This window comes from Arachis ipaensis, chromosome B3 (assembly GCF_059453495.1).
Source record: "Arachis ipaensis isolate K30076 ecotype BB chromosome B3, ASM5945349v1, whole genome shotgun sequence".
NCBI classification, from domain to species: Eukaryota; Viridiplantae; Streptophyta; class Magnoliopsida; order Fabales; family Fabaceae; genus Arachis; species Arachis ipaensis.
This window is the reverse complement of record NC_142438.1, coordinates 115,953,054-115,980,705: the sequence shown is the minus strand read 5'-3', so window position 1 is coordinate 115,980,705 and position 27,652 is coordinate 115,953,054. Positions and strand designations below refer to the sequence as shown.

General features: G+C 37.5%; 2 protein-coding genes and 1 pseudogene across 3 annotated transcripts in view; 2 read left to right on the top strand and 1 right to left on the bottom strand.

Annotated features, from left to right (window-relative positions):
* LOC107633476 (glucose-1-phosphate adenylyltransferase large subunit 1, chloroplastic-like) overlaps positions 1-27,652 on the top strand; it is a 73,489-nt pseudogene that overhangs the window by 14,645 nt on the left and 31,192 nt on the right. The window lies entirely within an intron of this gene.
* Positions 6,087-7,271, top strand: LOC148572154 (uncharacterized). Its single transcript, XM_088507384.1, has one exon. The coding sequence runs from the start codon at positions 6,087-6,089 to the stop codon at positions 7,269-7,271; it is 1,185 nt and encodes a 394-aa protein (XP_088363510.1).
* Positions 23,735-26,830, bottom strand: LOC148572153 (glutathione S-transferase T2-like). Its single transcript, XM_088507383.1, has 3 exons — positions 26,749-26,830; positions 24,255-24,326; positions 23,735-24,162 (listed from the first exon to the last, which is right to left on the bottom strand). The coding sequence occupies exons 1-3, from the start codon at positions 26,828-26,830 to the stop codon at positions 23,735-23,737; spliced, it is 582 nt and encodes a 193-aa protein (XP_088363509.1).

Here is a 27,652-nt window from a genome sequence, read left to right as displayed (position 1 = left end):
TTGGGATTTGATGGCCTAAACAGGCGTTCCAAAGCAGCTCAAGAATTCTGGCGTTTAACTCCAAAACTAGCACAAAAGCTGGAGTTAAACGCCCAAACTGGCACAAAAGTTGGCGTTTAACTCTAAGAAAAGTCTCTACACATGGAAGCTTCAATGCTCAGCCTAAGCACATACCAAGTGGGCCCGGAAGAAGATTTCTGCATTAATTACTTATTTCTGTAACCCTAGGCTACTAGTTTTCTATAAATAGGACCTTTTGCTATTGTATTTGGATATACTTGGATAGACCTTTTCACGTTTGGGGGCTGGCCTCACGGCCATGCCTAGACCTTGTTCTTATGTATTTTCAATGGTGGAGTTTCTACACACCATAGATTAAGGTGTGGAGCTCTGCTGTTCTTCATGAATTAATACAAAGTACTATTGTTTTTCTATTCAACTCAAGTCTATTTCTTCTCCAAGATATTCATTCGCACCCAAGAACATGATGAATGTGATGATTATGTGACACTCATCACCATTCTCACCTATGAACGCATGATTGACAACCACTTCCGTTTTACATGCAAACAAGCTTGAATGTATATCTCTTGGGTTTCTAATCTAAGATTGGAACCTTCGTGGTATAGGCTAGAATTATTGGCGGCCATTCCTGAGATCTGGAACGTATAAACCTTGTCTGTGGTATTCTGAGTAGGATCTGGGAAGGGATGGCTGTGACGAGCTTCAAACTCGCGATTGTTGGGTGTGTGACAGACGCAAAAGGATCAATGGATCCTATTCCAACATGATTGAGAACCGACAGATGATTAGCCATGCGGTGACAGCGCATTTGGAATGTTTTCACTGAGAGGACGGAAAGTAGCCATTGACAACGGTGATGCCCAACATAAAGCTTGCCATGGAAAGGAATATGAATGATTGGAAGAAGGCAATAGGAAAGTAGAGGTTCAGGAGGAACAAAGCATCTTCATACGCTTATCTGAAATTCCAACCAAAGAATTATATAAGTATCTCTATCCTTATTTTATGTTTTATTTATCTTTTAATTATCAATTCTCCATCACCATCTGAATTAGCCTGACTGATATTTACAAGGTGACCATAGCTTGCTTCAAGCCGACAGTCTCCGTGGGATCGACCCTTACTCACGTAAGGTTTATTACTTGGACGACCCAGTGCACTTGCTGGTTAGTTGTGTGGAATTGTGACAAAGTGTGATTCACGTTTAAGAGCTCCAAGTCCTTTGGCGCCATTGTTGATGATCACAATTTCGTGCAACAAAAGCTCACAAAACAACCTTGGGTTGGACAATTGAAGACATCAAAGGCATTAGCCCAGCCATTTGTATGCATAAAATTCTGTTGGAAGAAGAATCAAAGCCTGTAGTTCAACCCCAAAGAAGGCTCAACCCAACCATGACGGAGGTAGTTCAAAAAGAAGTCATGAAACTATGAAATGCTGGAATAATCTTTCCAATCTCTGACAGCTCATGGGTGAGCCTGGTTCAAGTTGTACCAAAAAAAGGAGGAATGACAGTCATCACCAATGAGAAAAATGACTTAATCCTCACTAGGACAGTGACTGGGTGGAGAATGTGCATAGACTATAGGAGATTGAACGATACTACAAGAAAAGATCATTTTCCTCTACCCTTCATTGATCAAATGTTGGAGAGATTGGCGGGCCATGCTTATTACTGCTTCCTAGATGGATACTCTGGGTACAATCAAATAGTGGTGGACCCCAAGGATCAAGAAAAGACTTCCTTCACATGTCCATTTAGAGTTTTCGCCTACAGGAGGATGCCCTTTGGGCTGTGCAACGCCCTAGCCACCTTTCAAAGGTGTATGCTTTCCATTTTCTCTGATATGGTGGAAAAATTTTTAGAAGTCTTCATGGATGATTTTTCTGTCTTTGGCAATTCATTTAACACTTGTCTGCATCATTTAACTCTTATTTTGAAAAGATGCCAAGAAACTAACATAGTGTTAAATTAGGAGAAATGCCATTTTATGGTTCCTAAAGGGATAGTTCTTGGGCATAAAGTGTCATGCAAAGGTATAGAAGTTGATAAAGCTAAAATAGAAATTATTGAAAAACTTCCTATACCTGTCAATGTGAAAGCAGTAAGGAGCTTTCTTGGGCATGCTGGCTTTTACAAGAGGTTCATCAAAGATTTTTCAAAAATAGCAAAACCATTGAGCAATTTGCTAATGCTTGATAGCCCTTTCATCTTTGATGACATTTGCAAACATGCCTTTGAAACCTTAAAGGGAAAACTCATTACAGCATCAATTATCACACCCCCTGATTGGAAACTACCTTTTGAACTTATGTGTGATGCAAGTGACCTTGCTATTGGTGTTGTGTTGGGGCAAAAGAAAGACAAGCTGCACCATGTCATATATTATACCAGCAAAGTGTTAAATGAAACACAGAAAAATTATACCACCACTGAGAAAGAGCTTTTAGCAATTGTATATGCATTTGATAAGTTTAGACAATACTTGATTGGTTCAAATGTTATAGTATATACTAACCATGCCGCTCTCAAGTATTTAATGTCCAAACAGGATTCAAAACCAAGGCTTATTAGGTGGGTGCTGTTGCTACAAGAGTTCGATATTGAAGTAAGAGATAGAAAGGGGAGTGAGAATCAAGTAGCAAATCATTTATCAAGAGTGCCACAAGAAGCCAACCAGGATAGACCACAGCAAGTGAATGAGAATTTCCTTGATGAGCACCTTTTTCAAGTTCAGCAAGCACCTTGGTTTACTGACATAGCAAACTTCAAAGTAGGAAGGAAGATACCTCAAGAATTCTCCAAGCAACAGGTGAAGAAGCTAATTAATGAAGCAAGAAGGTTCTTATGGGACGAACCTTTCTTATTCAAGAGATGCTCTGATGGAGTAATTAGGAGGTGTGTCCCTGAAAACGAAATGAGAGATATATTGTGGCATTGCCATGGTTCAGCCGATGGTGGACATTTTGGGCCAGAAAGAACAGCTGCAAAGATACTGCAGAGTGGCTTCTATTGGCCAACTATCTTCAAGGATGCCAGAGAGTTTGTTCACCAATGTAATGAATGCCAAAGAGCTGGAGGGTTAACAAGAAGGAATGAGATGCCTCAAAATTTCATTCTTGAAGTGGAGCTATTTGATCTTTAGGGCATAGATTTCATGGGACCATTCCCCCCTTCTTACTCCTTCAAATACATCTTGGTAGCAGTGGAATATGTCTCAAAGTGGGTGGAAGCAATAGCCACAACCACATGTGACGCACAAATTGTTCTTCAATTCCTAAAGAAGCACATTTTTACTAGATATGGAGTACCTAAAGGACTTATAAGTGATGGTGGTGGACATTTTTGTAACAAGCAGATGGAGAAACTCCTTCACAAATATGGAGTGATCCATAAAGTAGCTACACCATACCATCCTCAAACCAATGGCTAGGCTAAGCTTGCAAATAGAGAATCAAAGAGGATCCTAGAAAAGACTGTGGGAGCAACCAGGAAAGATTGGGCCAGAAAATTAGAGGATGCACTTTGGGCATACAGGATAGCATTCAAGACCCCTATTGGGAAGTCACCTTTTCAGATGTTATATGGAAAATCTTGTCACCTTCCTGTAGAGCTTGAACATAAAGCTTTTTGGGCCACTAAACTTCTCAACCTTGATTCTCAAGCAGCAGGGGAGAAGAGGCTGCTACAACTAAATGAGTTGGATGAGTTTAGGCTGGAAGCTTATGACAATGCCAAGATATACAAGGAAAATGCCAAGAGGTGGCATGACAAGAAGATCTCAAGGAAGGAGTTCAAACCAGGACAGCAAGTACTCTTGTATAACTCCAGGCTCAAAATTTTCCCTGGCAAGCTCAGATCCAAATGGACTGGCCCTTACTTGGTAACAAAGGTTTTTCCTTATGGAAGCCTTGAACTGTTAGATGAGGCAACAAAAAGTAAGTTCACAGCAAATGGGCACAGAGCCAAGCCATATTTAGGAGGTCAATGGAACAAGGAAAAGGAGGTTCAGAACTTAAACTGACCAAAGAATGAAAGATGTCAAGCTAGTGACAATAAAGAAGCGCCGATAAACCCATATTTCATGATATATGTTGTGCTCAATTTAAGTGATTTATTCAACCCTTCACCCACTTATTCATATGAAATTGCATGGTTTTACTTTCCCTTCCTTATTATGTGATATATGTGAAAAACATGTTTCCTATGCTTTAAAAATAATTATTTTAATTACCTTTTATTACCATTCGATGCCGTGATTTGTGTGTTGAGTATTTTCAGATCTCCTAAGGCAGGAATGATTTAAAGGATGGAAAGGAAACATACAAAAATGGAAGGAAAGCACAAAATTGAGTTTTTGAAGAAACTGGCAGCGACGTGAACGCATGGACGACGCAGCCGCGTGCCGAGCGCGAAAAGGCAGTGACGCGAACGCGTGACTAATGTGGATGCGCGCCTTGAGCAGAACGCAGATGACACGTACGCGTGACCGAAGTGAACGCGTGATAAGGAAAACTCCCAGATGACGCGACCGCGTGACCCACGCGGACGCGTGACAGACGCCACGCACCAAAAACTGCAGAAAATGCTCCCAACAATTTCTGAAACCCTTTTTGGCCCAAATCCAATACATAAAGCACAGATTAGATGTTATAAAGTGGGGAAATGCATCCATTCATAGGGAGGTCAATTATTATTCACTTTTCACAATTTAGATGTAGTTTTTAGAGAGAGAGAGGTTCTCTCCTCTCTCTTAGGTTTTAGGATTAGGATTCCTCTTAAAGGATTTAGGATTTCAACTCTTCATCAGGTTCAATATTTCTTTTACTTTATATTTCTCTTTTACTTTTAGATACTTTAATGCTCTCATTTAATTACTTATGCTGCCAAATTGGCTTATGAACTCCTTATGTTTAGATTGATTTTCTCTTATTAATGCAATTGAGGTATTTCAGATTTATGATTCTTGTTTAGCCTTTTTATATTCTTGGCTTTAATTGATTAACTGGAGGCTCTTGAGTTATCAACTTATCGTGATTGATTGTTATGTCGGCTAATTGACTGAAATTCCACTAACTCTAGTCTTTCCTTAGGAGTTGGCTAGGACTTGGGAATCTAACTAATTAGTTCACTTGACTTTCACTTACTTTCGTAAAGGTTAACTAAGTGGGATTAACTTCAATTCTCATAGGAGTAACTAGGATAGGACTTCCGAATTTTCATACCTTGCCAAGAGTTTATTTTACAGTTATTTATTTATTTTACTTGTCATTTAAATTACTTGTTCCTTACTTTCAAAACCCCCAATTTACAAAACTCATAACCAATAATAAGAACACCTCCCTGCAGTTCCTTGAGAAGACGACTCGAGGTTTAAATACTTCGGTTATCAATTTTAAAGGGGTTTGTTACTTGTGACAACCAAAACGTTTGTACAAAAGGATTTTCTGTTGGTTTTGAAGCTATACTTACAACGCGATCATATTTTTATATTTCTTTACCGATAGAAAAACCGATCGTCAAAATGGCGCCGTTGTCGGGGAACTACAAACATGTGCCTTATTATCGGTTATTGTAAATATTTTCCTTTTATTTGTTTATTTATTTTTGTTTTTCCCTTTTATTTCTATTATCTACTATGAATTCTCACCCCTCTCGCTTTGAGTTTGGTTCTAAATCTGTTGAAATGAGTGAAAGCTACAACAGGAATATGCATCAAGGTGTAAGCAATCAAAGATGGATGGAGCCAAGAGGCCCTGATCAACCCTTTAGGCAACAACACCCTCCAAGATATCATGGGCAAGGACCACTCTACAATGCATACTAAGCTGATAGACATGGTGGACCCCCTTGTAATTACCAACAAGCCCCACCCTGTGCTTATAGACCATCCTCTCAACGTAGCTTTGAACCACCACACTCACAAGCTCCCTTTCACCATTCACCACCGTATGACCCTTACCCACCACAATTCCAATCCAATTACTCCCAAAAACCACCACATTCTTATTTTGAACCCTCTTCCCCAACCAATGAACCCTCATACCCACCCCAACCTCCAATGAATGACAAACTTCGTGTTCTTCTTCAAGGGCAAGCGAGGATGCAAAGGGGCGTATTGGAACTCACTACTGCCTTAACTGAGGTAGTAAATATAATAGCTTCCCGACATCTGAGCGCTCAAAATACTCCCATGGCTGCATGTGGAGAATCAAAAGAAGAGCGTAGCATGAAAGAAATACTAGAAACTCCGGTGGACAATGAGAAGCATGGCTTTGTATTGGAACAAGTGGAGGAAGCCATGATAGTTGTAGAGGAAGAAGTGGTTGAAGATTTAGGAGATGCTGAACCTCCATGGGAATCGAGAGCTGTAAAGGATTCTGCTGAGAAGTTCAAAATTGATGTCAAAGAGGACAGTGCACAACCTCTAAAGCATATACCTTGTGAAAAATTGGACGGAACAGACCAAGAAGTTGATTCCATAGGCAGTGATGATCATGAATCATGCTCTCCTAGTTACGAACTTGCATCCGCAACTGAACTCCATGAGCCTGAAGAACCTTATCCAAGTGAATACGAAGATGATGTCGAGGTAGATTTCTCTCAACCTCCAACGTATGACTTGAGTGACGAGGAAGACATAGAAGACTTTGATCAGGATGCAGTTGCAGTTGAAAAATTTTGCAAAAAAGTGGAGGAATTCACAGGAAAATACAAGGGAGTAGAACTTACAGAACCACTGGAAACACCTGTCCCAAGGCCACTACCACCTAATACAAGCTTCAAGTGGGTACAATCCTTAACCTTTATCTTTACCTTTCCACTTAAATATGGTTTGCTTGAAATAGATGGCCAGCTTAGAGCTCTCTGCGGCTTTAAGAGTAAGAGGGAAATGGCTCGTATTCAGAGCTGGTGTACAAGGTTCAATAAGATTCCGCGCTTCGATTCGAAGTACAAGGATTGGTATCAAGTTCAATTGAATGGGTCTCGGAAGACATTTGGTCATCTTGGTGAGAAGACAATTTCTAAACCGCCCGGATGGAAGAATATAGATCAAGACGAAGGCGGATTTAAAAACAAAGTTTGGGATCCTGGAAAATTTTCTGACATTCGTCACCCCGGGAGCCTGAGAATCTATTTGAAGCTGCTCAAAAGCTTCACATACCTAGTTTGGGACCCCAGAGGCTGTTGGCATTCCAAACATTGGTGGAGATTTCTGGATGAATTTAAGCATAAGCTACCATAACAGAAGCTCATCAAATGTCCAACTTAAGGACTTTAACTAAAAGTGCTAGGTGGGAGACAACCCACCATGGTATGATCGTTCCTGTTTCAATTTTATTTCGTGTTGTTTATCTTTATTTTATTTTATTTCATTGAACCTGGATATTATTCATAGCATCTACATTAGCACTGCATATTGCATACTGCATAATTACATATATATATATAAAAAAGCACGCGATGCGTAAGCGTCGCTGATGCGTCCGCGTCACAAGTGCTTTAGGAAGAAAAGGAAAGTGAACAGAAAGTCACGTGAAAAGCGTGGCTAGAGGCGTGCCTTTGGCACGAATTGTTCCACGCGACCGCGTCGCTAACGCATTCGCGTCAGTTGCGAAAATACCTTCCACGCATCCGCGTCACTCACGCGAACGCGTGATCTGGAAATCGGCGTAAAAATCCAACGCCCAGAAATCTGGGTTGGAATCGTGCGGCTGGTGTGCGTTTAGCACAAAACGGCTCACGCGTTCACGTCCCTAACGCGAACGCGTCACTTGCAAAACACCCATCCCACGCGAAAGCGTGAGCGACGCGTCCGCGTCGCGTAGATAGCATGGCACCCTAATAGAGACAGAGAGTTGCGCTGAAACGACGCTGGAATTGTGCGTTTAGCATAATTTACAGCGACGTGGTCGCGTGCCTCACGCGTCCGCGTCATCCATCTTGTACCCAACCCGCGCGATCGCGTCAATCACACGACCGCGTCAATCCCATTTCACCCTAGCCATGCGATCGCGTGCCCCACGTGTTCGTGTGGATTCAAAATCAGTAACCCCAACCACGCGAAACCTTATTTCCCCCCCCCCCCCCCCCGCGTCACCATTCTCTTCCCCCCAACCCCCCTGCTCCCTCTCTGCTCCCCACCCAAACACCACCACCCCCAAGCACCCAGACCACCACGCGACACCCCCCCTCTCCCCTTTCTCTCCTTCTTCCTTCCCTCCTCTTCTTCTCTCTCTTCTTCCCTCCACCATAGTTGCCCCCACTGCGGCCAGCCACCACCACCACGCCACCAGCGCTGCCTCCCACCACCGACCACCACCACAGCTTCACCTCCCTCGCTCCCTTCTTACCCACCCCCTCCACCATTAAACCCTACCCGAAACCCCCCTACCACCGAACAGCCACCCACCGCCGCGCCAACCGCCCTTCACCGCCGCGTCAGCACCACCACCACCACACCCCCGTCATCTCTCTATTCCATAAATTTGTTCTTCCACACACCAGGTTCTACCGAACGCCAATTTCTCTATCACTTGTAGTTATTTGCTTATTTTTCAGATTATGTTCGAATTAGGCTAGTTAGAGATGCATATTTGTAGTGGATTCTAGGTGGTTAGATAGCTAGGATGTGGTTAGTGGATTTAGGTCTGATAATTGCGCTGTACTTGTTGCTTGTTTTACCTTTTCTGCAATTTTGGTCTGGCTGTGATATTTATACTGTTCATATGCTGTTCTTCACTGTTTCATGTTGCTGTTACACTGCTCTTTCATGTTCATATTACTTGTGTCTATTTGCAGCTTTATTTTAATTTATATGAACTATTCTGCTTGCTGTTTATTACCCGGGAACATCCAATTTTAGCCGAAATGCTGTCCAATTTTCTGCAAATTGTTTCCTTCTCATTCATGTATTGGTTTTGGCAATTTTGAATTTTTCATTACTTAGCTTTTACCAAACCAATTCATGAATGCACGGGATAGCATTATTATTCCTTCTTAATTCCCTGGCTAGTAAATCGCATTTTTGATGATTTCCTTTTAATTTTTGCTACTCTAATCTCTATTTGAATTATCATCAATAACCTAATATTTTTGCCTGAATATGAGTTGATTATTCTTTAAATTTGTGAATTTCTTGTTACCTAGGAAACATTTATCAATGCCACTCAGTTTAACTTTCTTTCTCCTAAACCCACTGCTTTCCACTTTCTAACCTCTTTTTCACTCTTAACCACTTTTAACTTTCAAACTTCTCTCTTTGATTTTTAACTATTTACTTTAACTTTCTAACTCAAGGCATGATTCTTATTTTTCCTACTTAACATGAATTGTACTTATATTACATTTTGGATTGTAATTTTTCATCTCAGATTTCTAACTCAAATACATTCCATAATGCACATATACTTAACTCATTTCATAATCCTACTGCTCTTTTGCCACTATGTGCTTATCTTCTTATTATTCTATTTGCCTACTTGTCTTCCTGCTTTGTTCTTCAATTATATCTTGGAATTTCTACTTTTCAGGATGTCTAACCCTCAGCGCAAAGGAAAAGGCAAAGCAACCACTGGCAAAAGAAAAAGAGGCAAATCCTCTATGTCTATCCTGGACATTATGCATGATGACTCCTGGCGGGAAAAACACTTTACCCCGCAGGAGAAGGCTGACCAGCTCCTCCCTGCCAATGATCCAGTTAAATTTGCAAACAGATACTGTGAGCTGAAGTATCCAGTGTTTTCCACCTCCAGGAACCTGTACCTGGAGAGGACTCTGAAAATTCCAGAGGAACTACAGCAGTACACCTCCGATCAGATCAAACAGAGAGGCTGGTTCTTCTTAGAGAGAAACTTGACAGAGGTCAATGCTTCCTGGGTCAGAGAGTTCTGCTGCAACTATTTCAAGACTACCCTGGATGCAGTGCACCTCAGAGGAAAACAAATATTGGTAACTGAGGAAGCCATTGAGGACATCCTCCACTTTCAGCCTAAATCAGATCAGCCTAATGGTTACCAAAAGGCTGAAGAGGACATGCGCTTTCTGAGATTTGACTGGGATGCTGTCAAGCAGAGGATAGCCCTTGATTCTATTGCCCCATGGGTCATGGAAAAGAACACAGCAATGCCTAAGGGAATCAAGCTGATGTATCTGAATGATGAGGCTCGGCTCTGGCACCAGATCCTGAGCAACTTTGTTATGCCGAGCACTCATGAGACGGAGCTGCCTGCTGCTATGATCACCCTTATATGGTGTGTGATGGAGGGTAAGGACCTGTATCTGCCACGATTCATCCAGCACTATATGGCCAGGGTCCATGTCAGAGGCACCCTTCATTTCCCTTATCTGATCACCCAGCTAGGCCGTCTAGCTGACGTGCCTTAGGAGCTGGCTGATGCGAAGCCGATTGCAAGAAGATCATTCCTCACAGCAAGAAGTTTCAGGCTTTAGGCTACAGACCTCTATTCCTCACAGCTTCTGGTGAGGCCGCCACATCTTCAGCTGCCCCTTCTTCTTCCACTGCTGCACCAGCCCCACCCACTGCACCTCCACCTGCCTCAGAGCCCATTTATCACCTCGTGCACCGCTTATTTCAGCAGCTATACCAGATGGAGCACCGCAACCGGCGGCGATATGAGCGATCTGAGCGTCGCAACAAGCGACGCTATGAGCACCTCAAGTTGATGATCCGATCTGGCGGCGACATCCCCTCCGAGCCTGACACACCATCAGAGCCATCCAAGGAGGAGGCGGACGAGCATGAGGAGGAGACACATGCACAGAGAGAGGCTGAGCAGGCAGAACTAGAGTAGGCTGCGCTACAGCAGGAGGAGCCACAACAGATTCAGGCCGCAGACCCAGAGATTCCTATACAGTCAGAGCCTCCACTGCAGCAGACATATCCTCCTACCCTCATCCAGTCTGCAGACCTTCAGGCCACCACCGAGACTCCAGCAGCCCATCCTTCCGGTGATGACACTCCTTCACACCCAGCTTGAGTGAGCATCGAGGACGATGCTTTACTTTAAGTGTGGGGAGGTCGCCATCCCTGGCGTATCTTTTTGGTGAACCACTACAGACACTTTTATCTTATTTTGTTATTTTCCTGTATTTTTATTTTTATTTTTATTTTTTAGTACTTATACATTGTTCTTTTGCTGTTTTTCTACCCTATTTTCCGCATTTTGCACTTTAGTTCATATTTTAGCCATTTAGTTTAGTTTGCAATTCTAAACTTATTAATTATAGAATATGTGGATTCATTAGTATAGTTTACCCTTTTAGCATATAATAGTTTGATTTAATTGAAAATAAAAGGAGTAAACTAGAAATCTTAGTAAATTAAAACAATCCACACACCTTGTATATATAGCATTACATGTTAGTTAGTTAACAATATTTCATCAAGGAACAACACTAAGATTTTAAGGGCCACCCTAAGATTTACATTGAGAATAATGGGAACTCTTAATTTTTACTTGCATGACATGTATAACTGATATATGATTTTCGAGCTGGAAAACACACAGCCTGTGAGTTTTGAGCTTAATTGTATGGTTGCATTCAGACCATAAATTTCATTCCTGTGTGTTTTACCCTTCTTTTTCATTCTGATGTTCTTTACTTTGTTTTAATCTATATGTCCAATTATAGAATATAGATACATACCAAGAGATGATTGAGGCCATCATTTGAATTTTTCCTCACTTATCCCAAATTAGTCTACCTTTTACATCACCCTTGTTAGCCCCCTTGAGCTTTTTAATCCCCTCTTGCTCTATAAACCACATTACTAGCCTTAAGCAGAAAAACAAAATAAAAATCCCAAGTTGAATCCTTGGTTAGTTTAAGATAGAAATTGTGTATTGTTTAAGTGTGGGAAATTTTATGGGAACATGGGATGATAGAAACAAAGTAGGAATTTAAAAAGAATAAGATGTTTCAAAAATAAATTTGGGAAGCATGCTCGTGTGAAATCAAAACAATTGAATTACCATGTGCATTGATGAAAAAAAAATTTCAAGCATTTAAATAAAGGGGATACAAAAATTCTCCAATTGCAAAATAAAAAGAATCAATGCACATGGGACAAAATTAAAGTTAATGCATGAGCTTGCAATACAAAGTGGAAAATTTGGGCAAATAGGTTAAAGAAACTTTGATTTATAAAGTATGTATGTTAGGTGAGATCTTAGACTAATCAAGGATTCACTTATTAGCTCACTTAGCCCTATACATATACCCTTACCTTTACCTTGACCCCATTACAACCTTGGAAAAGACCTCATGATTTTTGTATGTCTGTATTCCATATTTGTTGATTGGTTAGATGAGGAACAAAGTTATAGAAAGTAAGGATAGAAAAAGAATAGAGTGATTAACCCAATAAACACTGAGTGACTAGAGAGTAAACACAAAATCCAGTGAGGGTTCAATAGCTCATCACCATATATCTCCGCTTAAATTGTTAATTGTCTTGCAAGTTTGTGAAATATTTTTATCCATGTCAATTATAAAAGTGCTTTAACATTATCTAAGGTTTGGCTATGCATATATGATTCCTTGAGGATATGAATTAATTTAACTACATGTAAGCTTTATATACAAGTGAATAACAATTAGAATTGCATGATTCATTTAGGTAGTTGCATTTAGAATAGATTGCATTGCATGAGATTCCACCACTTTAACCTTACCTTACTCTTTATCTTGGATTTAGCATGAGGACATACTATTGTTTAAGTGAGGGGAGGTTGATAAACCCATATTTCATGATATATTTTGTGCTCAATTTAAGTGATTTATTCAACCCTTCACCCACTTATTCATGTGAAATTGCATGGTTTTACTTTCCCTTCCTTTTATGTGATATATGTGAAAAACATGTTTCCTATGCTTTAAAAATAATTATTTTAATTACCTTTTATTACCATTCGATGCTGTGATTTGTGTGTTGAGTATTTTCAGATCTCCTAAGGCAGAAATGATTTAAAGGATGGAAAGGAAACATACAAAAATGGAAGGAAAGCACAAAATGGAGTTTTTGAAGAAACTGGCAGCGACGCGAACGCATGGACGATGCAGCCGCGTGCCAAGCGTGAAAAGGTAGTGACGCGAACGCGTGACTAACGCGGACGCGCACCTTGAGCAGAACGCAGATGACACGTACGTGTGACCGAAGCGAACGCGTGACAGACGCCACGCACCAGAAACTACAGAAAATACTCCCAGCGATTTCTGAAACCCTTTTTGGCCCAGATCCAAGTACAGAAAGCACATATTAGAGGTTATAAAGTGGGGGAATGCATCCATTCATAGGGAGGTTGATTATTATACACTTTTCACAATTTAGATGTAGTTTTTAGAGAGAGAGGTTCTCTCCTCTCTCTTAGGTTTTAGGATTAGGATTCCTCTTAAAGGATTTAGGATTTCAACTCTTCATCAGGTTCAATATTTCTTTTACTTTATATTTCTCTTTTACTTTCAGATACTTTAATGCTCTCATTTAATTACTTATGTTGCCAAATTGGCTTATGAACTCCTTATATTTAGATTGATTTTCTCTTATTAATGCAATTGAGGTATTTCAGATTTATGATTCTTGTTTAGCCTTTTTATATTCTTGGCTTTAATTGATTAACTGGAGGCTCTTAAGTTATCAACTTATCGTGATTGATTGTTATGTCGGCTAATTGATTGGAATTCCACTAACTCTAGTCTTTCCTTAGGAGTTGGCTAGGACTTGGGAATCTAACTAATTAGTTCACTTGACTTTCCCTTACTTTCGTAACGGTTAACTTAGTGGGATTAACTTCAATTCTCATAGGAGTAACTAGGATAGGACTTCTGAATTTTCATACCTTGCCAAGAGTTTATTTTACAGTTATTTATTTATTTTACTTGTCATTTAAATTACTTGTTCCCTACTTTCAAAACTCCCAATTTACAAAATTCATAACTAATAATAAGAACACCTCCCTGCAGTTCTTTGAGAAGACGACCCGAGGTTTAAATACTTCGGTTATCAATTTTAAAGGGGTTTGTTACTTGTGAAAACCAAAACGTTTGTACGAAAGGATTTTCTGTTGGTTTAGAAGCTATACTTACAATACGATCATATTTTTATATTTCTTTACCGATAGAAAAATCGATCGTCAAGCACTTGTTGGGAGGCAACCCAACCTGAGGTACTTTTCTTTTCATATCTATTTTAATAAAAAGGTTAATTAATTTTATCTATATTGCAAGAAGCTAAGTTTGGTGTTGCACACCAAAATAATCTAAGGGAGAATGAAGAATTCTAAGTTTGGTGTTCCACCAAAAACCTCATCATACAACACATTTTCACCTTATGCATAATGCTAGCTTCAAGCAATCAGATAAACTAGTTAACCAGTCTGCTGTTTGCTAGTTTTTAGTTCCATAACCTTTAGTAAGGCCAAGAGAGTTCATGATTAGTTAACTTGTTACATCAGAAAAATAGTGGTAAGGGACTAAGTTTGGTGTTCACACACCAAAGTAAGTTCAAAAGCCTACAAATGCGCTTTGCATACTAACCAGCTGCCTTAAGGGCTTGAGAAGTAAGCAACTTTTGAGACTCATACAGAAAAATGGCCAACATTTGGAGACAACCTGCAGTAGAACATAAAAGAGACAATGAAGAAAGCTGAATTCTGGCAAAAGCTAACAGGCAAGGGCAAGGGAGAAACCAGCAAACAAGCAAGTGAGAAGAAAAAGAAAGACAGTTGAAAGGTGGAATTGCTCTTTGTTTATCACATTCAATAAAGAAAGAGCATGTTTGTTTAGTGATAGTCATTTTATTTTAATAGTCTCTACATCCTGTCTGTTTAACTTTGCAATAAATAGGCTAGCCTAAATGTGTTCTTGTGTTTATTCACGCTCACCTAACTAATTGCATGCTTTGTCCCCTATGTTTTTTTTAATTCAATAAAAGAGAAATATTTGAATTAGGAAGTAAATGTCCAATGTTGCAAAAGTGAGAATGAAAGTCAGTGGTGATATTTGTTGATTTAATGTATGGTTCATAAAATAAATGCTGCATAATGATATGTTCTTTGAAGTGTGAACTGGTTTGTTGTTATGAAGGCTTGTACCATTTAGGATCCCTTGAAAATGAAATAACAAAAAGAAAAAGGAAGAGAAAAAGCCAAAAGTGGCAAGGAAAATAAATAATAAGGCTAGGCACCAATAGCTTGGACCCTAGGACACATGCCTGTGGTGTTTTTGTACTAGGATATGCTTGGACAAGTAAGTTCTGAGGAGTATTTCAAAACTTGGCCACTTATATCAACTGATTTGGGATTGCCAACTGAAAGTCCACAATAAAGAGCAACCTAGCTACAAAACATTTAGTTATCCAAAGAGATGCTGGGCATCAATGATCCTAGGAAGAAAAGGGTGAGCCATGTGTCTGTGGTGAAGGAATGTTGAGCAAAAATTAAGCCAAAGGCTGCTGCAACATTTGCCACCAAGCCTTCAAAGAATAATAAGCTCTCTGAGCAAAACAAAGAAGGAAAAGTTAGCAAGGGAACAAGCCAAAGTAAAGCCTTATAGCAGCAAACTTAGTAAATCTTTGAGGAGACATCTCTTATGTAACAGCAAGCAATAAATAAACCACCATTGTCTGTATAAAAATCCTATGAACTGAATTCAACTATATGCTCAATAAGGATATGCACACTTCTCTGTTTCATGTCATTCTCTCTTATGTTTGATGCTTGCTTGGAAACAAGCAAGATTTAAGTTTGGTGTTGTGATGCCAAGGCATCTTAGCCTAGTTTTACTAGTCTTTTTCCTTTGTTTTTAATAGGTTTTATGCACTTTCTTGAGTTACAAGTAAGTTATTTGGGTGAAAATTTATGTGTATTTAGATTCAATCAACCATGAGTAAATTGATGCATTTTCATGAGGTTTTGTGCTATAATTGCTTATATGTCAAGGATGATAAGAAGTCTCATGATTTTAGCATAGCTTTGATGCAATTGTTGATTGATGACAGGTGACCAAAAGGCTTGGAGGAAGGTTGAAGAAAGGGGATGGCAGCAATGGAAATGAAGGCAGCAAAACCATCCTGGGAAGAGCTCAAGTTTGTGCCAACGTTTGCCTCAAACTTGAGGTCAAACGTTGGCTAAAGAAGAACCCAAAAGATGCCAAAGTTTGCGCCAACGTTTGCCTCAAACTTGAGGTCAAACGTTGGTTCAAAAACAAGCCCTGGAGAAGCCAACGTTTGCCTCAAACTTAAGGTCAAACGTTGGTTCAAAAACAAGCCCTGGAGGAAGCAACGTTTACGCCAACGTTTGCCTCAAACTTGAGGTCAAACGTTGGCACAATTACACACCCAGGAGGACTAACGTTTGTGCCAACGTTTGCCTCAAACTTGAGGTCAAACGTTGGCTGCAAAATGGCCTTGGAGGGAGCACGTTTGAGCTCACGTTTGACCTCAAACGTGAGTGACAGAAAATCACCGTTCTGCATAATTTTTAACACGCCAACGTTTGAGTTAAAGTTTGCCTCAAACGTTAACTCAAACGTAAATGCTCCAAAGTCCAAATTGCAAACGGATTTCTTCTCAAGTCCAAGAGCAATCAACTGAGGTTATCTTCAATCCAATTCCATCAAGGCCAAGGCCCAAATTCAAGGCTTAATGATCAATAGAAGGAAGTGTATAAATAGAAGTTAGTTTGATTTAGAAAATACCGCAACTTTTACTTTTGAACTTTCACCTCTTTTAGAATTTTTGACTTGTAATCTGGAACTTTCATTTTTTAGATCTTAGAGAATTGGGAGGGAATTGAGTTCTCTTTCCCTCTGGGTTCTCTGTTTTCATTTTCTGCAAAGCTTTACTTGAGTCTTGGGTGTTGAGAATTGAGGAAATTCTGTCTCAATCTCACCTTGAGATCTCTCTCTGTTTTCATTTCACTGCACCATTGGAGAAATTGAGATTTGAATTTATTTCTTCTACTGTTTGATTTTAAATTCACTTGCAATTGATTTCTGAATTGGATCAAGGAAGGTAGTGAGATCTAGATTTAGTTTTCTAGTCTCTTGACCCCTGAGATATGGAATTTCCTTTCTGTTCATCTGCTGAAGCTTTTTCAAGCCAAATTAATTTTCTGTTTGAGATTTACTTTAGTTTAATTCATCTTTTATTCTTCGGTCTATTGCAATTTACTCTTCTTGTTTAATTTCTGCAATTCCAATTCCCAATTCCTTTTATAATTCAAGCAATTTACATTTCCTGCACTTTAAGCTTCAGTCATTTACATTTCTTGCAATCTAAGTTTCTGTAATTTACATTACTTGCACTTTAAGATTCAGCTTCTTTACTTTCTTTGCCCTTTAATTTATAGTCAATTGCCTCTCTCCTTTTACAATTCATGCAATTTAGCTTCTATTGGATACAATTCACTCAAATCAACTCTTGTTCGTTTGACTAAATCAACCACTAAAATAAAATTGCTCAATCCTTCAATCCCTGTGGGATCGACCTCATTCATGTGAGTTATTATTACTTGATGCGACCCGGTACACTTGCCGGTAAGTTTTGTGTTGGATCGTTTTCCACACATCACCTACATTCTGTGCCTGCCACCTGCCAAATGCAACCTGCATTTTGTCCAGTTCAAGGTGGTCAAATGGCCGATCATTGTTTGCATGCAGAGGACATATATGACATGTTTCGGTTGCTGCTCTCCTCATGCAAAACGCAGCTTGCGTTTTGCAGCTACTTTTTTTCATGCAAATCGTAGCCTGCATTTTGTAGGTCTCTACATTTCTCAGGTCCACATATCTGGATAACATAGCATGCACCAATATTACTGCATAACACTCTCTGTTACTCCATTTTTAAATTAATTTATGTCTTTTAAAGGTTGATTTTTGTAAGTATCGAAAATATATTAGTGTTACACAATAAAATAAATGTGTATAAAGTATTTATACTACTATGATGTCATTACAAAATACAATCTGTGATTAACATTTTAACCATTTTTAAATATGCAAACTGGAAACCATAGGTTGCGTTTTACCTTTTTCTCTCTTTTTTTGAATTTTATTTTATTTTAAAACCTACAAAATACGGGTTGTGTTTTGTAAAGTATAGGTTGCGTTTTGATTAAATAAAATATTTTAATTCAAAAACTTTACTTATAAATACCATTGCCATTTATCTTTCTTTTGTACTTGAGTTTTTTTTTGTGACAATTAGTAATATAAAAAAATTTTGGATGAGGTGAGGTTAAAGTTTGAAAGGATTTGCAAATTTGTAAGTATATTATAATGATGAGATCATACCAAACACACACGAGTGAGTGACTTTTGTTTGTGAATGTTCTTTTGCTATTCCATGCACCATGAGTTTTGTGAGAACATACAAAGTCACATTTCAAAGAAGGTGAACAATATTTTATATAGGAATCATGTACAAGTATTTGGTGAGCTAATATAATTTCAAATAATGTTCATCACTGACGACGCATGTATGCAGTAGATGTTCTATATTTATTAACAAACTCGATTTCACGTGCTGATAATAGAGTTAGATTTTGAGTTTGAACAGCGTATGGGGTTGGGCGTGGTTGGCGAGGAGGATGAACTTGGAGATATAGCTTGAGAAGAAGATAACAACGACAGTGAAGGGGAATTTGAAACTAACTATGCAGTAGATGTTCTATATTTATGCAGTAGATGTTCTATATTTTATAGTTTTGTGAATGTTCTTGCAACTATGCATGCTCTAAAATTTATTGAGTATGCGAATATGGATATGTTATGTTTATTAATTAAAGTTACTACTACCATTTCTTTATTTAGGCTTGATCGACTAACGGTGGTTCGCATTTCATAGGTGAAGGTAATGTTGCTGCAGAACATGGTGAGTTTAGTATTAGAATGGAATTTGGTTATAGAGAGTCGCTGATCTCTATAATTAGACACTACACTATCTCTAGTGGAGTTGATTACACTGTGTATGAGTCGTAGTTGGAGACATTCTACGCAAAATACAAGAGGTATGGTATATGATGCGATTGGCTTATCTGAGCTAGCTTGATCCGAAAGAAAGGTTGTTGGGAGATTAAGAGATACAATGATAAATACACATGCACCACAAGGACGTTTCACAAGATCATGCCAAGTTAGACTCAGTCACGATTAAAAATGCTATCAGGCTGTTGGTTGTAGTAGACCCATTGATAAAGGTAAAATCTATTATTGCAAAAGTTCAATCCAGGTTCAATTGCACTGTAAGTTATGCAAGGTTTGGTTGGCAAAGCAAAAGTCTGACACAAAAATTTTCGGTGATTGAAAAGTTTCTTACTAGACTCTGCTAGTGTGATTAAAAGCAATGGCTACGAAGATGCCAAGGTCTCGTGTTTAAATAAAAACTCTCCCTGTTTATCGTGAGAGTGAGGAGGTAAAAGGTGTATGAGTTCTCCATTGAGTATTTTGGAGCTTTTATCCGTGTATTACAGTATTTAAATACTGCAACCCATTGGTGCAGGTTGATGACACACACCTGTATAGTAAATATAAAGGTGCACTTTTAGTTGCAGTAGACAAGACGGAAACCAAAATATTGTGCCGATTGCTTTTGTCATTGTGGAAGGTGAGATGGCAGATGCGTGAGAGTTTTTCTTACTAATTTGTGAAGATATGTTTTTACTCATGGAGGGTGACTCCCACGTATGGCTGTTATATAAACTGCACATCAATTAAATACAATGATAATTATATATATTGTTAAACACAAATGAAACTTTTTAACATAAGTCGTTAAAATGCACGTCATTGACACCCATGTCATTTAGTTGTTGCCTTAATCGTGCCGCAAACCTTTGCACATAAGCCGATAGTCGGCGCTAATAACTCCACCTAAATCAATTTACGTTGGTTGTAATCTTATAATAATAATAACAATAATAATGACAACAATAATAACATCAATAATAACAACAATAATAAAAAATTAATAATGATAATCATTACCGGTGCCCAATTGAAAAACTAACTACTGAAAACTCACCACAAGGGACGGGTGCTATCCACGACATATGCTCTCATGTCCAAACAAAAAGCAAAATAAGGGGGTCATCCATATCTTTACAGTTGTATCACGATGCACGACACAACGATCTGTATAGATGTGCCAGACTAACTTCTCCAACAGTAAGTTCAATGCGATGGAAATCTTGAAGGAGAGATAAAAACTTCGAGTTGGCAGAATTGGTCAACTTGTCTAGAAACACAATAATTCCAAGCAAGCAAAATGTGAACCTAGATATACTGCTCGATCGACTATTGGGTGTCTAACAGTTTGGTGTCTCTACATTGCCGAATCCACGCCAGATTTACCATCCCTAACATGTGATCTTGCGGATTGGGCTGCCTACCAAAAACTGCTATGTAGTTCTCGACAAAAAAGGAGTGACTGTTGTCCGTTCTGCCCATCACGGGCTCCACATTAACCGACATGCCAAGAATATGTGTGACATCTTTTAAGATGACAGTCACTTCGCTGATTAGAATGTTAAAAAGTGTGAGTTTCAAGCCTCTATCTCTCCATCAAAGCATTTAACAGTGCATAATGTCCTCTCACTTCACCTATTTGCGAAAAGTGATGGAACCCAATTAATACTAGAGCAGCTGCAGTTATCTCATTATAGATTTTTGGCAAATCAGAATTTTTTTAATAATAAATTCCTGGTAACTTGCAATAATATTAATAATAATAATAATAATAATAATAATAATAATAATAATAATAATAATAATAATAAGGGATAAGTACTTTTTTCGTCCCCAAGGTCTGGGGTCAAAATCAAAATCGTCCCCGACCTTTTTTTCTTATTAAAATCATCCTCAATGTTACAAAACATTATAAAATCATCATTTTCTACTTCAATTTTATTTTTTTTACTAAATTATCCTTAATAAATAATAAAAATAATTAAAAAATTAAAACAAAACCTAAACACCCCGCAACTCCCAACTCCCTCACCGTAATCCCACCCCTCACCCCACTCCCTCACCGTAATCCCCCACCCCTCTCACCTCCTCACCCCCTTCTTCATCACCACTAACCCAGTAACTCCCAATTCCCTTCTTCATCACCAAACCTCTTACCCCCTTCTTCATCACCAAGCCTCTTTCTCTCTCCCTCCCTCTCCAAGACTCTTACTCTCCCTCATCATTTATCCCTAACCACAAAATAAATAAAAAATTCAGCAACAACATCAATCACAAAATTCGCAATAATCCATCATCAATCATGTATATGTTCTTCAAAAATTAAAAAAAGAAAAAAGAAAAATAGGAAGAACGAAGAACAGAGATAGAGAAGGGTGAATCAACAATGGTGAAGCAACAAAAAAAACAAAAATAGAAGTAGGAGCGGCGGCAGGTTGGACGCAGGGGCGGGGAGTTACGGTGAGGGGGTGAGGGAGTGGGAACTGATGAAGGAGGAAGGGAATTTGGGGGTGGGTTTGGGGTGAGGGGGAGAGACGAAGAGATGTTGGGTGTGGGTGGGGTGGGGTTTTATTTTTTTAATATTATTTTTATTAATAGTTAAGGGTAATTTGGTCCAAAAAAATAGAAAAGGACGATTTTATAACGTTTTGTAACGTTGAGGATGATTTTAATAACAAAAAAAGATTAAGGACGAAATTGATTTTGACCCCAGACCTTGGGGACGAAAAAAGTACTTATCCCTAATAATAATAATAATAATAATAATAATAATAATAATAATAATAATAATAATAATAATAATAATAACAACAACAATTTAATAATTGTATAATATATAATAAAACATAAAAAATTTATATATTAAGGATTATCAAAATGTTCAATAACATACTCCGTAATTAATGTAAAATCACGAATCATTTTAATTAACTTAAAATTAAAAAAAATTGTTCTGATGATGAAAAAGAGAAGAAGTTCAAGTTCTTCACTTTCTCTCTCACATACGAAGAAGTTCTTCAAACTCTCTCACAATGTACAAGGCAAAACGTGGAAGGAGCAATGACCATATAAAAGAGAAATAGGAGAAAAGCAGTCAAAGAGGAAATACATGTCGCACATGCAACAGTGTTCAATGCGGTGCACCTACAAAACACAGGTTACGCCTCAGTCTACGCACTTATATGTAAAACGCAGATTGCGTTTTGCTTCTCCCGACAAAAAACTGGTCAAACGAGCAAGCCATGAGACACATTTCGAACATGCATTCAATGTAGGTTGCGTTTGCAGGATTTTTTTCTTTTTTTTTCTAATTTTTTGTTACTGACAAACGCATCTTGCATTTTGCAAGATGTTATTTTGCATGTCCACATTTTTATATAACTATAACACACTATGATCCAATATTATTGAGATACACCACTTTTTTTTCTCTATTTATAAATTAATTTCTGTCTTTTAAATATAAAAATAACTAACTGTCAAGCAATGATAATTAGTTTTTTAAATTTGGATTGGGTTTTCGCAAGTATTCATCCTCGAACACCGAAATGACACCTTCAACAAATTTTTTCAAGCATTCAATTGTAGTGCTCTCGCCTATGCGCACATAATTATCAACAGCATCAGCTGCTACGCCATATGCTAACATCCGTATCGCAGCGGTACATTTCTGGAGTGGCGACAAGCCTCTTCTTCCAATTGCATCAACCCTCTGTTGGAAATACGAATAGACGTTTGAGAGAGCGTCTACTATCCGAAGGAACACATGTCTTCTCATTCGAAATCATCGTCGAAAAATATCAGCATTATACATCGATTCATCTGCAAAGTAATCTTGGAAAAGGCGATCATGTTCTGCTTCTCGATCTCTGTTGATCCATCTACGAGTAATTGGGATAGAGCTTCTATCGATATCTTCTTCTTCTGAATCTTTGAGTAAATACTCATCGATCCAATTATCTATGAGTGTATTATCTTGCCATCTTCTTTTGCCATACAAAGCCTCATTAAATATATCATTAAAATTTCTAGCCATATCTAGAAATGTAATTTTTAGTTCTCTTTGGAGGTGAGAAACAAGAGTTGAAGTGGAGTTGCGGAGTCATTAATAGTTGATATTTATAAGTGTGTCTGCAATAAGTACCTTAACGGCTAGTTTTGCAACGGTCACTTTCATGAACAATAAGGGCACAATAATATTGAGTAATTTGAAAACTTACATCAAAAATAAATAAAACAAACTACATCACATACCAGTAATACGCAATAAAAATAAGAACATATTACATAACTCTACGAATACAAGGGACCATTAAGTAAACCACTTGGCGATTATTTTTTCACATGCAATCTAATGAAGAGCTCGTCGTTTTTCACTCATTGTAGACGTGTCAGCATTAAGTATTTGCATATCCATCTCCCTTTCCCTTTCCTTGGCCATCCTTTCCATCTCCCTTTCTTTTTCTTTTATCTCTATTTCTTTAATATACCTTTGAGTTTGTAATTCTTGTTCTTTCATTGCCGCTTGAATTTGTAACTCCTTCTCTTTGATTGTCATAATCTTTGCTCTATGTTCCTTCTCCTCTTCTCTTTCTTTTTCCCTATCCATTAGTTTCCTTTCTCTAACATTCTTAAAATCTTCCATGAGAGATATTTTTTGACAACCGATGATTTTCTTTCGCTAAAATCTTCAGACATTTGTGCTTTTCCCTTACATTTTCACTTGCTCTTCTTTGATCCTTGTGGGCGAACGGGAGAGTCCACACCGGGTTCGTCAGCCAACGGTGTTTCTGGGTTTGATGAGGATGAGTATGCTCCAGTTGCACTAACCTTGGTTCTCTTTGACCCGCCACTCTGTGTAGGTAGTTGGCTTCTCCATTTTTGCTCCAACCGAAGCATGTTCCAATGCCTCTCAAAAGTGAATTTTTGACCATAATTTGTGGAATAAAGTTTATAAGCCAACTCCTTTATATCATCAGCGTTCGAACTACTCCTTATATTTCGACTAGCTTGATCGTAGCAACTAGCAACTTGTGCAACAGCCTTGTTGATCTTATACCATCGTTTCTTACATGCAACTATCCCCCTTGTCATGTCGGAGAAAAATTCTACACAGTAGCTATGAATTCGACTCCAAAATGTTTCCCCTTTTGATCGGTACCAATTATAGGGTCAGTTGAAACATTTAATCATGCACTGATCAGCATCTCATCCTCTTTTCAATGCCAGTATTGAATACTATCTTGCCTCCGATCTTTAATATCATCATCATTGAGGTCGATAGCATCTAATCCACGAGGGTTGGCAAAATCTGAATATTGCGAATTTGGACTAGATTGTATAGGAGTCTGAGAGGATGGGTTAGAAGAGCCACCAACACCAGATGAGTTATGTCTTGATGCACTAAATTGAGTTGGAAACGGCAAGAAAGTTGGAGTAACATTTTCGATAGAGGGGTTAAATATGGATGAAAATGGAAAATGGGGTGTTTGTGAATTTTGATTTTGCGGTTGGAATATAGGAAATTAATTATTATAAGGAGCTTGAAAATTGAAATTAGAAAGATTTTGTGGAGTTGGATTTTGAAATGTATTTGGTAGTGTGAAGTTTTGATTTGGAACTTAAGAGTTTGAGGTTTGAGATTGTTGGGTATTTGGAATTTGAGGAAAGTTTTGTAAGTAATTGAAGAAAGAGTTGAGTTGGTTTGGATCCATTTTTTCGAACAAAAAATAATAGTAGTAGAATTTTGATTTTGTAAACTTGGAAGAAGATGAAGAAGAGTAGTAGAGAGTGTGAGAATAGAAGTGTATCTAAGTGGTATATATAGAGTAACAAAATATTAATTTATTAATAATAACGGTAACATAGTAACGGCGATTTTTACAACGGCTAGTTTTGCAACGGCTAAATTAATATAATAATATAAATATAAATAATATTTAATATTAATTATGATATAAATAATTAATATAAATTATTAATTAAATAAAAATTTAATTATTTAATCTAATTAATTATTAGTTAAATAATTAATATAAATTATTATTAAATAAAAATATCAATATTTAATATAATTAGTCATTATAATTATTATTAAATTAATTATTATTTAATTATATAATATAATTATTTAATTAATTAACATAACTATTTGATTAATTAATATTTTATACAATTTTTTATTTTTTATCTAACTTGTCATGTGGCAAGTGTGGATTGGCTAATGGGAGTCCCATTCAAAGGGACTCCCTCCTCTGAAATGCGTGAAGGAACTTAAGTGAGTTCCACTCCAACGCTCCAACTCTTTTTTCTCTCTGACAAAATAGTAGCAGGACTCTAAAATTTAGCCCGTTGGAGATACTCTTAGTGTTTGAAGTAGAAATGTAAAAACAGATAGTTCGTCCCATTAAATTAAGATTCATTCAAATATAGGATTGACTAGTTAGTCTGTCTTATTTTATAGTAAATTAGTGGATGTCTGGATGGTAAGTTAGTCCACCTAACTTTTTATTTTTTAAAGGCAGTAAAAATGATTAAAAATTAGCTAATAAAAATAATTGATGAATAAAAATTTAATTATAATTTAAATATAAATAAAACATAATCAAATTATAATATAATTTTTTTCACAATCTTCTTTTAAAATCTCAACGTCAATAAAATTATCCTTCATAATATACTTTTTCAAATTACCACATAGAATAAACAAAATAACAATTTCAACATAACTTTCATATAACAAACTATTTTAAAACAACAACATTCATAATATAATACAATATAAAAGTAGAAATAAAATTTTTTGATAGAAAACAAAAGATTCATCTTCATTCTAAGAAACAACTTAAGTCACATAATTTGGAGTATATATTTGATAGTAAAAAATAAAATAAATTAAAAAATAATAAAATAAAATAAAATAAACAAAGAAACTAAAAAATAGAATAAAAAAATAGTCTTTGAAAATTATAATTTTTAACTTATATTTATATATATATATATATATATATATATATATAGTAATCATTACTCTTTCTAACAAAAAAAAAACTCTGGCTTAGTAGACCGATCTACTATCACACCAAAATTAGCGGGTATAAAATCTTAATCCAACCCGTAATGTTTGGTCAATTAGGTTAGGGAGTTGCATTTATTTTGACACCCCTAGTTAAAAATAGATTAACTTTAACTTGACTTGTTAAGAGCTCGATAAATTATTGTTTTTAAGTCTGAATATAAACTCTTCGTTAAATGAGTTAATCTTAAACTTAAGTAAACTTAACTCATTTGATTGTGAGTGGGTTCACTACAACACGAATGGAGCACAACGGCGAAAAATTGGGGGCCTTTCACCTTGCCGCCGCAAGACAAGTCTGCGGAAGAAGGTTCCTTTTGTGTGCCGCAACATCAACAGTGGTTCGATCCAGAAACGCCTCTAGCTGAGGATCTTATCATAGTTCGATTTTAATTATTGCCTTGTTTATCTTATCATATATAGTTAATTGATTCCCCCAATTTTTATTAAAAACTCGCAAAGTGAGCTTGGTAGTGCGCGAAACACCGTCGTCGCTGCTCTACCGTGCGCAACTGCTGCCGATCCATCTTCCTCTCTCCAGCATCGAGCTTTTGCCTCTCATCCACAATTCCTGAAACCCAAACTCTCTCATCCACATTGTGTGAAATCTCTAACCTCTGCTCTACCCTGCGCCTCTATGTGGGTTATCGAGACGCACAGCTGCCATCCGTGCTTCTTTCGCCGGTGTCGAAGTTTCCCATCTCCTTGATCGTGCGTGAAACTATTACACCATCCTCCATCGTGTGCCAATCTGAGCTATCGCAGCCTCTCTCCTATCACTGGTTCGTTCTGACACTTTGATCTTTCCTTCTTGTTTTCATTCTTGGTTCAGAATTTTGAAAAAGAATTTGTCTATATCTTCCATTAATTGTGGTTAATTGATGCTATTTAGAGTTATGAATTTGAAGGTACCACTTTTTTTTTTTATTTAATGGGTGCTTTGTATTGAAAGTGATAGTTAGAGTAGATAAATGAAAAAATGGTCATTATCACTATTAGAGGAATGAATTCGTCATGGATCGTGCTTCTTATTTTTGGAATTGGAATCATTAAACAAGAGGGACTTAGGTGCGTGTATAGATCAAAACAAAAAATTGCTAAGGTGTTCATGCTGATCTCCATTATGCTCTTTGTATGCTACTAGTAGCTATGTTCTGCTTCTGAGCTTGGAATTGCTGAGATTGTTCGGTTTAATAGTTGTTGATCTAATGATGTGTGTTAGGGGAATTATTTGCAAATTTTGATGCTAATTGTTGCCATTTTCTGGTCATTGTGCTTATTCTGCTATTGCTTATTTGCTATTGCTATTGGACCACTTCTCATGGTGCTGATTTGTTATCTTTGGTGTTCATTTATTAATTGCACAATTATGTTCCTCACAATTCTGATTTATTACTGATGTGTTGCTTACCAATTGTTATGCTATTGCCATTGTGGTGTTACTCTACTCTTAACCAATTTGGTTCATTTTATGCTAAGTGTTGCTGTTTGGTTGCTACTATGCTTACTGTGACAAGTTGTAGTGATCTTAGACTAATTAATCATTCTCTAATAGGTTAAGT